Here is a 12,727-nt window from a genome sequence, read left to right on the forward strand (position 1 = left end):
CCGATAACGTCACAGCCATGGGCTTGAGATTAGCACCCAGCGAGAAACACACCCCCAGCCACACACATCTAAGTCTGTGTGTGTGTGAATCTTCAAAGTCTACTGGAAACTTCAAGTGTTCTGTTTTCCACATATGTCCATATGTGCTCTAGAGGATTTAACCAACAGGGCATGTGTAATATGTTTCTGCACGTGTGGCTCAAATTCTTGTCACGTTTTAATGGAAAATTCACAAAGACGAGAGAACAAGCAATAGTAACTGTTAATGTAAAACCAATTAGTCATTGAGGACTTTAAACACAAACTTTCTCCTATGTTAACTTTTCTTTAGCAATTTGGGGCATTGAAAAACATTTGTAAACAAGCTTTGACATAATATCACTCTTTAGTATAGCTAGTCCATCGACAAATAGCTTCTTATGTGGACAACCAGGAGTTAGAGAGTTACATTAGCATTCTTTTGGTGTCATGTTTATGGCCTCCTGAGAACAGCAGTCTGATGGCTCATAAGCACAAGGAACATCTCTCTTTGTGGACAAAATAATTTAATCCATTGTTATTGTATTATACTAAGGACTGGTAGGAGCTTAAAAGACAAACACAAAAATTTCTACTGTAATCCGTGTGGCACAATCTATTTATAACCAAAATGGAGACTGTGGAGCAGCAACTTGCTGTAATGTTAATAGTACTGAAGTCTAAAAGCATCTGGATGGGAAAGTGATTGAGAAAAAGCAGTCAACATTAGCCTCCAGGGCTTCAGTCTACTGCTACAGGTGCAAACATGACTGAATTGTCCCCATCCAAATTTTAACTCATAAATCTAAAAAATGTTTGATATCATCAGGGTGGCTCCAATTAGTCTGACAGCTTTTTGAGATGTTTCAGTTTGGATTTGTAAAATCTTTACATTACCACAAAATCTAGGCTGAACATGGGTTTAGAATCTATTTTTTTAGGTGGGGTGAAATGTGGACACACCACCAAAAATCTCCTGTAGTTTGAACACAGTATTTGCTAGTCTTTTATCTCAGCTCCGTGACAGTTAATTTAGCCAATTACAGACCCTAATGCAGCTGTAAATAACAAATGAAACTCATGTCAATCAACCAACATAACAGAACAGAAAACACTTGCAGCAGTCTTACCCGTCCTCCTGTCGAACAGGGACAAAGCCCTCGGTGTGGATGACACACTGTCCTGAGGGCAGAACTGCAGACTGCTGGAGCTTCTGGGTGTCTCTCCTCTCTGAAATGCCCTGCAGCAGACGAAGCTCCCCGAAGTTTCCTGCAACAGCCTCCGGTGACCTCAGGCTGTTCCGGCCCTGATGGCCTTGTGCCGACGTCTGAGACATCTCAATCTCCAGGTTGCTTTTGTTCTCCAAATACATGGTGAGGCTGCTCCAGGGGAAAAGAAGGCAAAGTTTTCGGACACTGTTTACGACTAATACAGCGGCATTCATCTGAAGCCATGTTTCTGGTCCTTTAAGCTCTGTTTTGCTCACCACCAACTCCTAATGAAAGTTTCTCTCTTCATCTGCTTCATGTTTCAACGTTAACTATCCATTCATTGCGTGCTAAGCAGGTAGTGTGTAGTAAGTTTAAAAGAGCTCTTTCATCAGAAACGGCAGCTACTAACAGTATGAGAGCTGTGAGAGTCAAACAAAACAGCAAAGCAACAAGCCAGAACACCAAAACAGTGAGCTAAAACGGGCTTAAAGGGCCGACCGAGAAACTGTAGGGTCACAGAAGCTTCTTTACATGATATACCTTGAAAATATTTACTACTAAATGGCAGCTTTGGGGACTGTGTCCATCAAAGCATATTTTTTGGCAGCACTGCATATTAAATGATGCTATAAAAAGCATGATGAGGTGGTGAGTTGCTATTTTTCTGATCACCAAGAGCTGAAAAATGCTAAACTTTGGGTAAATTTCTGCGTGCATTACTGTCACTTTTTACTCAGGCATCACATTCTACTTGTACAAGTGCTCAAGATTGACTGAACATTAATGTTAATACTGCTGGTCTCTGAATATGTACATCTGTATCATAGAACATGGACTAAAACAGAAAGACTCGGATTTTGAGCTCGTATGCAGCTCTGTTGGAAAAATTAACTAAAATTCACGTTGAATTTGTGATATTTCACCGCAATTCCCTTAATTGTACAATTTTCATTTAAAAGATTGCCAAATGAAAACTGTTTGCACCAGCTTCTGGAAAAAAAAATCTTAAAAATTTGCACTCCTTGGTGCAACCGAGAAGCCATGAGTGACTTAGCTGCAACCAAGAGTCATGTGACAAAAATTCTGTGACTATATAATCGAACTGCAGGATGTGTTTACACAGACCAGAGACAAGACCAGTATGGAAACAAATTAAAGAAGCCATGAAAGCAACATAAAACTTTTTTATGGCTTAAAAACAGTATGGAGAGGAGCAAGGTGTCAGTGAGTTGTTGGAAGATACATTCAGCATGGTGAAATACCATTTTGGAGTTGATGTGCAAAGTAGTGTGAAAAGTGGCTCACTTGTAAAGGCTGCAAAATAGTATGTAGTTAAATATCTATACTATGTGTAGTCCACAGTTTCTCTAGTATTGGTAACACCTGTAGTTACTTGGAAAAAAATGCTGTACATGCTGATGCCAGGCTTTTAAAATTTCTGTAAAATAAATGATAAAAGAAATTGAACTTTTGTTTGATCTGTTTTATGGTTCATGCCATTAAAACTGTGTCACACTGCACAAAAGACATTGTTAAGTTCTCTCTACTCCTGTGTTGTCTCTACAGAGAGAGCATGACTTTACATTGCAGTGAAAAAATGGGCTCACGGTGAGTAAAAATGTGAGAGGAGCAAAAAACAAACCTAAAAAAAAAACTGACCAGAAACTGCTCGCAGTTCAGACAATTGAGATGAAAACTGATGCTTGGAGGAACATTTCGGTCACTACTGGGGTCAGTCATGCAGGCACTAGTCAGCTGAGATAGTCAGTTGATCGGTACTCGCAATTACTTTCGCAGATATTCTGTATCATAGCAACCACAGCATCTCTGCAGGCACTCTCAAGCATGAACAACTGGCAAAAAAATGCTTTAGTGGACACAAAACTTTAAAGTTATAGCAGTTAAATTAAATTTCTAAATTGTGAAGTCTACTAACATATTTTTTAATGTTTCTGCCCGCTTCACCTACATCAAAAAAGGCATTTAAATTTTAGAATTTTATCAGTTGTCTTATCACCAGATTGAAATCTTGCAATAAGTAATACATCACAGCCTATACACTGTTGATTTAGTGAGGAGCGGAAGTCATTAACCTCTAACTTTCCCTGAGGAAACAAAACAATGAGCTCTGCTGTACAGCCAAGATCAACCACAGCATACACAGTGAAACAATGTTCTGCAGCTCTACACTATACTGTATATGTAAGCTATCAGATCTGACAGACGTTTTAATGCATATTCCCCCTTAGTCAAGCTACAGTACCATAGAGGGAAGCCAACCTGCTTCATTACAGCTGAGTGATTCACAGCGCCCATAAGTCACAGCATGAGGTCAGTGGATGAAGTCAGTAACAGCAGACATGGCGTCTTCGTCAACACAAAGGCTGCATGAATTTGATTGGATTACTGCTCACGTGAAAGCTCTCTGTGATAATACTTCTTTGAGGAGTAAGACTACAGGTCTGTCAAAAGGCGGCATGGGCTCAAAGAAAAGATCCATTAAACGGCAATATTTCCAGGGAAAGACACATCACTCTGAGAGACCGTTTTATACATTACACATAATTATTTCCTTTGGAAATACAAATATAATAACTATAGCAGACTTGAAGTATGAAGTTGTACTTAAAAACACAGAAATCCACTTTTCTGCACTTCAATTTTTCACCCTGGTTCACAGCAAATAAAAACTAAAGATTCAAACTAATCACACTTAAATGAGATTAATGACACTGACTGCAATGCACAAAGCAAACAGAAGGATTGTATGTGTTTGCCGCTTGTACTTGAAAAAACATTCACTATCCGGCACTGTTTATGCATTGCAATATAAAATATAGTTTTGTATCCACACAGCAGAAATTCATTTACAAATTAATGGAATGAATGAAGGGATTTTCTTGCAGTATTAGCACATAATGCTTAAAACCCTTGAAACAAAGACCTCTATTGTAATACACTAAAGTAACTGAAGCAAATTTAGGCCTGAAATTCCAGCTTCTATTGCAGTGAGACAGACTGAAGGATGTCAAACTTACCGAGACAAATGAAGAATGAAGATAGACAAGGACAGTGATGATGATAGTGATGTGATGCTGAATGATGAAAACCCAACAGCAAAATCACACGTGATTCTCGCCAATAATCCTCAAAAAAAAATGGGAGTTTGATGTTCTTACTGATGCTGGGATGGTGTCTGTTTGTTGGTATATTTGAGCACAGTGACGTGGTTGAAGACGAGAGAGGCCGAGGTGTTTCTTCTCCTCTCCTGTGCTCTCCCCAGTGAAGGAGGGAGATGTTCCTGAGCAGCCTGGAGGGTCTGAAAGGGGAGGATGGAGGTGGAGGATGGAGGAGTGGCACAGTTCGCCCTCCACTAATAGCAGCTTCACAGAAAACTTTCCCATTCACTTTTTTTTTTTCCCTCTACAACCAAACTCCTCAGGATTATAAGCTGCCTCCCCTATCACCATTAAACCCTTGTGCTCCAAATCCACCACTGAAAGAAATATTTGAAGATAGATTTTTGAACTAAATAAACACAACCCACTGAGCAATAGACCCAATTTCAGTGTTTCAACTTTCAAAAAGCCCTGAATATCTCCTGTTAAAGACTACTTTTCAGCCAACTACTTTCTTTCTCATATAACTTATATATAACATGAGCATCTGTAAAAAAAAAAAAAAAAGAAATACATTTCACAACTCCATCTGCTGAAATTAAGTAAAAATAATTTGAATTGCCATTTCTCTATGGCACAGCTATGTTAAGACTAGATATAACCCAAACATTATTCCTCGTTATTCCTTTTTTTAAATCAAAACGAGTACAGGTCCAGAGTCAAACAACATATTAATATAAAAAAAATAACTGATTGGTCTAAAAGTAGGCTATTGTTAGGTGGAAAGATTGTGGGCTAAATGAAAGCTAACCTTAACCCACCTTATTGCAGTGAAAATGAGCCGACAGTGGGTTAAAAAGTGACAGGAGCAACTGCTTGAGGTGAAAAGGGTTACACATACAGGCATTAAAATGGCAGTGAAACAATGACTAGGTGTGATCTATTTCACCTACTAACTATTTCTGAACCAGCTTCAAGTCAATTTTAGTCACAAAGGCTATGCACCGTTTTGAGGTCCAATCAATGGAAAATTGTTCTGTGAGATTAGTGCCAAATAGAAGTGAAACCGGTGATTTTCAACAATCAACACATCCTGATAATTCAAAACGCTCTTATTCTGAGCCCTACCAACATTTCAGTTGTTCTGAGAGGGAGAGCTGTCATATATGTAAACTCCTGAGTCTAACTTGCTATAACAGGGCGAGACAATGCCACAGATTGAAGGTGTAGAAAAGCCAGACAGGTCAGAGACAGAGAGGGTTCAAACAAAACTTAAACCCCAAGACTACAAGTTCAAAATCTTTTCAATGTATCTGTGCTATTTATCCCTATTTTACATAATGCATAAAATAAAGACTGGTGAATTGATCATTCTCCATAAAGCAGAGGCATCATTGAAAGGCTCTTTCTTTTATGGATTGATCAGTAAGTTTTTTATTTCTTCCTGAAATTGCAAATATGTTGCATTTGTTTCTGAAGGAAAAAAGCTCCAGAAACTGTTTTCAAATTCCACCAAAAATATGTAAATGATTTTCAGTGTTTGTGCAAATTCAAAGCAAAGAGTGGTGTGAGACTGCTTGTGGGAGAGGTGAAAGCAAACCTGGTAAAGCAAGAAAAAGGTCAGAGGGTCAGAAGTTTAGGTAAAGACACTGCCTAATTAAAATCACTGTCAAAAAAAGGAATTTTGATCCTTTTGGTTACTGATTAGCTACACATCAAATGACATCCATTTGTAATCAGCTTAGAGAGTTAAGGTTCAAACCCAAAACCCAGAGGCCAAAAAAGACTGAAAGTTATCCAGACTGACCTATATTTATGTTGATGTTTCAGCACCAATATGTTTTATATTTCACAGAATAGCAGCTGAGGACACTACAGAGCCACGCAAGGGTCACTGCTGGAATTTTTGGATGTGCTTTACTTCACAAGACGTTTGCATTTCCTTGCAATCTGCTTTACATTCCTTCTGATCCAAATGAGCAGTTGTTGTGCTGGGCCATTCCAGTTAAAACACATTGTTTGTCCAGGGGAACACTCTGATGGTGAAGCTCTGACTGGAAATATGTTTTTTCTTTGGAATTTAGCTCCTGCAATAGACTCTGGTGCTATGAATATGTGCACCTGTTACTATTTGCAAGGGAATGCAAAAGTTATTGTGAGTTATAGCAAAAATAGTTGTGCAGAGTTATTAAATCTGAAAAAATAAATACAATTTTCTTGTTTGTTCTTTAGGGTTTTTTCTGAACATGCACAACTGAAACTGTCACATTTTCAAAAACAATGATTCTCTATATAAAATTTGGGGATTTGAAGGGCGCTATAGCAAAATCAGGGAGTGTAGCTTTAATCTCTTACTGCATTTGCCTTTGACCCAACACAACTGAGCAGATCAGGATTTTAACATCCTACCATCCATGATTAAAAGTCAGTGAACCACACTAACAGGACCTAATTAGAAACTCCCACCATTAAAACCTACCTTCAATGAAAACGATCTATCCAGCAAACTGAGCAAAATCTGTGGAAAAAACTATTGCCAGAAACTCTTCTCTAAAATCTTAAGAATTCACAGTGTGTGGAGTTCCAGCATCTGCCTTCTTCATTCTCAGAAATCTGTGAGGACAATGTTTCTCATTGAGCGACTGGAGTCACCTGGTCTGGACTCAGGGTTTGCCTGTGACATCAGGGGATGAAAAAGATGTCCAGGGGGGCAGACTGCAAACTGGTCTTGTGCGCTGATGTGAGATATAGTAGAGAGACTAGAGAAATCACATGGACAACAACAAAAGAGAGGAGAGTAGGCCAGGGGGCTTCGAATGGCATTAACTAGTCTCACTACAGACTTGAGGAGCTGTGGATGAATATGTTATTCACTACTGGGCGCTGGTAATTTCAAACACGCACAAGCTGAGTGATTCATACCAACAAAGTTGTGTGACGCAGGGTGACAAAGGGCAGTAGTCATCATCAGACATCATTGTGGATTTGTAATTACAAAAAATGGATTAATGTGAATGAACATTGGTGGCAGTGTGGAGCCTTCCGTTCACAAATACCTTAAATTTTATGGGTTTTAATATCTGATCACAAGAGGTTTGTTGATGGTGCACTTTGCATTCTTTCAGTGAGGCACAGTTCCTGAAAACACAGTCAACATAATCCCTGAGCTCCAGATGTCATATTTTTAGTTTTTATTATTAATACGTACTACAGCTGACCTTATAAATTAAATATGCATACAGTACAATATGTATACAACTGGGACACACTACTTCATCATAATATTGTGCCTTAAGCTTTCAATATCTCGCTCATATATCTGTCTGCAGTGTGAAATCATCTGTTGGTGCACTGGTGATGGTTCAAGACAATGTACTTATTATTGTCATCTATCAATTTGATTATAAAAGATGCGTAGCTATATGATGATTACACAATTTCAACATGGCACAGTGGCACTTCATTTGACAATTTGTTTCTGACAGGAGACGTTACATATTGTGAAGCCTTCAAACTATGGGAAAATTACAATATCTAAATTTCAAACATGAACTCCTTGAACTCAGCTGGGCTAATATTGCACCGTCAGAAGTTTGCAAATTCAACTCACTGGAAATTTGATATACTTCACTACTCCACTGCCCATGGTATAACCACCTTCATATGTACGTGTGTACTTCAAAAAGTTCTCTGTTTCACTCGGAAATGTCTCAGGAGAAGGATTGTTTTGCATTATTTGTCAACAAAGTCTCCTTTAATTTCAACATTTCATTGCACTTGGTCCACTGATATTCAAGCCTCACTTTCCCTTCATAAAAGATTGCCACAACCTGAGTCTCGAGACACTCCAAACAAGTGAGATTTCAGTTTAGGAAGTTAGATGATGACGTTCTGGATCTTTTCTTTCAGTAGGAAATGTGACGAGTAAATAAGGCGGGTCACATATACAGCGCGATGTTCCTTTATTGCACTCGTGAATAGGGCAAAACTCTTCCATCCACTTCTTTAGCCCACGGGTACCGTTGTGGCAGTCCCGCACTGAACAATGGGGACCTGGCATATTGCCTTAAAAAGGCTTTAAGCAGTGTAAACACTTTATAGTAGCTACAAATAGCAGGTCGTTCCACTGCGATAGTATTGCTTTGTGGAGCTTTGTTGATAACGTAGTGTGGGATGAACTCTGACCCGGAAGCTATTGAGGGATAAACGCGCACGCGTACTGATAATTCCGATTTGGCTTATTATTGTAAGAAAAGTAGGGCCTCACCTGAAGCGCTCACTCAACATTAGCGTCGTTTGGGCGTTACGGTGTCACATGACTGGGAGCAAAGGTCAAAGCTTACGTCACTTTTTAAGTTTTGTTTTTTTTTTTTTTTTTTTAAATTAACTAAATTATTTTTAATTAAATAATTTTTTAGGTTTCCGAGGCACCAAAGTTCAGCTTATATTAATATTAATATTAATAAATTTAGTAATTTTGATCTACAAGCATTTTTTTCAGCAAAATAAACATTTTCCCTTCCAGAAGGTTAGCTCAGTCAAAGCAGGGGGTGGAAAAAGGCATTTTTGTCGGTGTGCCAACTTTATCCAGCATTCTGAAATCCAGCTGTTTCAGTAAATAAACTATACAAAAAAAGGGTTTTTTTCATGGTTTCCAATTTTACCGCTCCCTTAAATAAAATTTCAGCATTAAGTAAAATGTGTGTGATGCACTTAGCGTGTTAGCTAACATAGCAGTGATGCTGTGTGAGTTAGCTTCAGTCACTGCTTCCAGTGTCACTGCTTCTGCTCCATCCAGCCATATGACAAGTTGTAGTGAAATTATGCTACCAATAATAAATAATAAAACTTCTCATATCTGGAATGTCCAGCCAGAAAAGATGGCATTTAGGCTTCCATTTGGTTTAATTAAAGGCTTTAGTTTGACTCCATTGTAAACTAATAGGTGCCATTGCTTGCTACAGTCACTTGTACATTTTGATTTGTAGCCATTCCAGCAACCCTACGAACGTTTTTTTGTTTTGTTTTTAAAATATTTTATTCCATTTTGTCAAAATGTAATATTTATACTTAAAGGAAACATGTAGTAAGTACAGAATCCAGACTAATCAGCTATTACGTCACAATGAATATGAAAAACCCTAATTATCTTATTACAATACACTGTTGTGCTGGGAAACCTTGGGTCCTGCCATTCATGTGGATGTTAGTAGCACCCACAATAGCATTGTTCCAGTTCAAGTATGCAGCCCTCCAAGACAGCATTGGTCTCCCTTAGCAGGACAATGTACCTTACCCCACACAAGTGTACTCAGAAGGAGCTTGAGGAACATGACCAAGAGCCTTTCCACAATAAACCTGATTTACAGAAGCCTTACTCTGCAACTCAGAGCACCCAGAGTTCTACTGTCAACATCTTGGTGCCAGACACCACAGTACACTAAAAGTTCCTGTGTCCATGTCCTCACGAGCTGTTATTATTAATATTAGGCAGGTCATTTTAATGTTGTGGCTGATCAGTTTCCTTTATAAGTCATGGGCAATTTTAATGCGGAACAAGTAGCTTCACTTTAAAACACTTTAAGTGCATTTTTCTTATAATCCTAATTGCACTTTTACTCGAGCAGAACTTTCTAACTCAGTATTTTCTCATTGTGGTATTGGTTTTACATCAGTGAAGGATTTAGATTCCCCAATTTCATGGAAAGTTATTCAACAATCACTGAGACATTTTGCCTAAAACCACAGGAAAAATCAGAGGGATTAATCACCACGGCAATCCATTCCACAGCAATTTAGACATTTCAGCCTGAGGGTCTCTTTAGGTTTCTTTTACTCTGGAGCAAACACAAAAACACCACACAATCTGGGTCCTTATAGAAACCGAGAACGATCAACTGTGTATTTGAAATTTATAACAGTATGAATCACATTTAGTGACGTGAAATCTGAGTCGAGCATTTTGCTTCAGTTGAGAAAACAATGTCACTACTTCTTTAAATCAGCTTTTGCACCAACATCTAAAAAAATAAATCCTTGACAACTGCAGGTCAACAGAAAACTCCAGAGCAGCTACTAGGTGGAGTAAAGTTCAAGCCTCAGACATTCCTTTCACTTTATCACTACACTCGTGTGCAGACTGGTGAGAATCAGCTGTTGCCTCCGCATGCAGCTTCGGAGACTTTAGCTATATTTACTTCCCTTCTTTCTCCGTGTACTGTAGAACCAAGAGGATCATGTGCAGCCAATTCAGTGACTTCTGTGGCTCAGCAGATAGCTAACTAACCATCCCGAGAGCAACAATGGCACTGCCACTGGCAATTCATCAGGGTTCTGGGAGAAGTGGCTCATAGCCAAGCTGAGGCGAGAAGAAAGGCTTCTTGGATCAAGAGCCTGATCGCCTCAATGGCTCAGAGGAGAGCTCCTAAAGTTATGGTGCTCTTGTGAAGCTGATGCTACTGATCTTTTTTTACAAAACCTGATTGAACAAGTGGTTAACCCTCTGTTAGATCTGGACTGTTTCAAATTCAAACAGGGGTTTGCATGTAGCGTCCAAGTCAAATCTTCCAGGTCAGCATATATTAAAGATAATTTAGTCCACCAGTCCTTTAGTAGAAGTTATAGCTTTGCAAATGATGAACTACTTGTAAGAACGATTCCTGCATCTAAAAAGAAAGTACATTTTGGGAAGTTTAAAGGGTTTAACATGTTCAATTGTCTGAGAAGGACTCAGATTTTCTCAGTAGGCTGTTTTTTTTTTTCTTTTTTGGGAGACATGATTGAATTTGGTGACCTTGCAAAGCAGCTGGATTCGGCATTCGATGAGAAACTGCTGGCAGCAATAGGTGTTTTAATTGTGAGTTGGCCTGTGATGGAATCATCTGATCACCTCTTTACCGTTTACCAAACAGTTTCAAAGGAGGACTTCAAAGATACGGTGTCTGACTGATACGGTCATATCCCACTGAATATTTCCAATCCACCATCAGCTGACCTGCCTGTTCTCAACACAGTGCAGCTACAAACCACCAGTCATCACATCAAGCCTCCCAGTAAATGTGGTGGATGCTGCCTGAGTTTTTAATTTGCCACCGTGAGGCTGAAGGATGTCCACCCGTGATCTTGTGGGTCTTCAGGGCTGTAAAAACCTGCCCAATTCCTGTGTATGAAAGTCAGCTGCTCTTTGGGTGAAAAGAGTCAGACTGAACTTGTTGGTGGAGTCACTTAACCCTCTGAACCACAAGCAGTTTCAGCTGTATTTTTCCAATCACATTTTGACACATTGTGGTCTAATTGTCAGTGCAGTATAAAGTTTTACACCTCTCTGGAAACAGCCCATCCATGGATAGAAGCAGACAGAACTAAAAAATGTCTTCTTGGCAGTACAGCAAGCCATAATGCCATAAATCACACAAACGAGAACTTTTAAGTTGAATTTCTGCGATTATTCACAAAATTTGAAAAAGAAAACGAATAAACATGGACAACATTTTTACAAGAACATATAGATGTTGTCAATACTACAAAAATAGTGACTCTTCATAGTATTATAGATATTGTACTAATATTTTTACAATGTCTTTGAATTAGACATTTTTCACACTACTCAACACATCAACTCTAGAAAGATGTTTCACCATGCTGACTGTATCTTGCTGACAACTAGCTTCTTTGTATGTTGTTTCTGAGCCATGCTGCATTCATTTTATTGATCAAAGATATTATATTTTGCTCTCAATCTCATACTTTTCTCCTGTCTACTCTGTAAATGCGGCATTCAGTTCGGCCAAATAGATTTTATTTTTTTTACAGAATTGTTTCACTCATGAGTCACTTGTGGTTTCTTGGTTGCATCAGAGAGTGCACTTTGCATTTGCTTTCTTTTTTTTTTTATAAGACCTGGCTTTTTTTTAAACAAACATGTAGATTAAAGTAATTTGGATGAAGTATCGCAGTTATTTTTATATTGCTTATACTTGGTTCATTTTTCCAATTAAAGCTGCACATCAAAAAGTTCAATGAACACTGGAAAGTAGAAAATCTAATGATTATTTTACATTTTTACCGTTTCCTGGCTGATAAATTGCATAATTTTGGCTTTTTTTACAATATGCCACACCTTTTAAACTCACTGGTGAGTTATATGGTTCAGAGTGTTAAAGACTGCAGAATGTAATAATAATAATAATAAATATACAATTTTTTTCAGAGCGATACTCAGCCCGAGGAAACTTTTCTGTAGAGTCCAAAATATAAAATTTTATGATATTTACAATGCTATTTAATACTTCTGTCACAGTTTGTAACAATTACTGAATCACGTGAATTAATTAAACCAACTGCACATTCCCAAGTATACGTATGAGCAGCGAGTGTCTA

The 12,727-nt window shown here is 38.4% G+C and overlaps 1 protein-coding gene across 1 annotated transcript in view; it reads right to left on the bottom strand.

Moving 5' to 3' along the window:
- The window catches only part of oca2 (oculocutaneous albinism II), a 65,790-nt gene extending 61,254 nt beyond the window's left edge, over positions 1 to 4,536 (bottom strand). Inside the window, exons 1-2 of the mRNA XM_023267063.3 lie at positions 4,268 to 4,536; positions 1,149 to 1,397 (exon numbers count right to left, since the gene is read on the bottom strand). Coding sequence (XP_023122831.2) covers positions 1,149 to 1,390 — 242 coding nt within the window. The 5' untranslated portion in view covers positions 1,391 to 1,397; positions 4,268 to 4,536. The remainder of the gene's footprint in view (positions 1 to 1,148; positions 1,398 to 4,267) is intronic.
- Between the last annotated feature and the right edge of the window lie 8,191 nt (positions 4,537 to 12,727).

The sequence above is a fragment of the Amphiprion ocellaris genome, chromosome 2 (genome assembly GCF_022539595.1).
Source record: "Amphiprion ocellaris isolate individual 3 ecotype Okinawa chromosome 2, ASM2253959v1, whole genome shotgun sequence".
Lineage (NCBI taxonomy): Eukaryota > Metazoa > Chordata > Actinopteri > Pomacentridae > Amphiprion > Amphiprion ocellaris.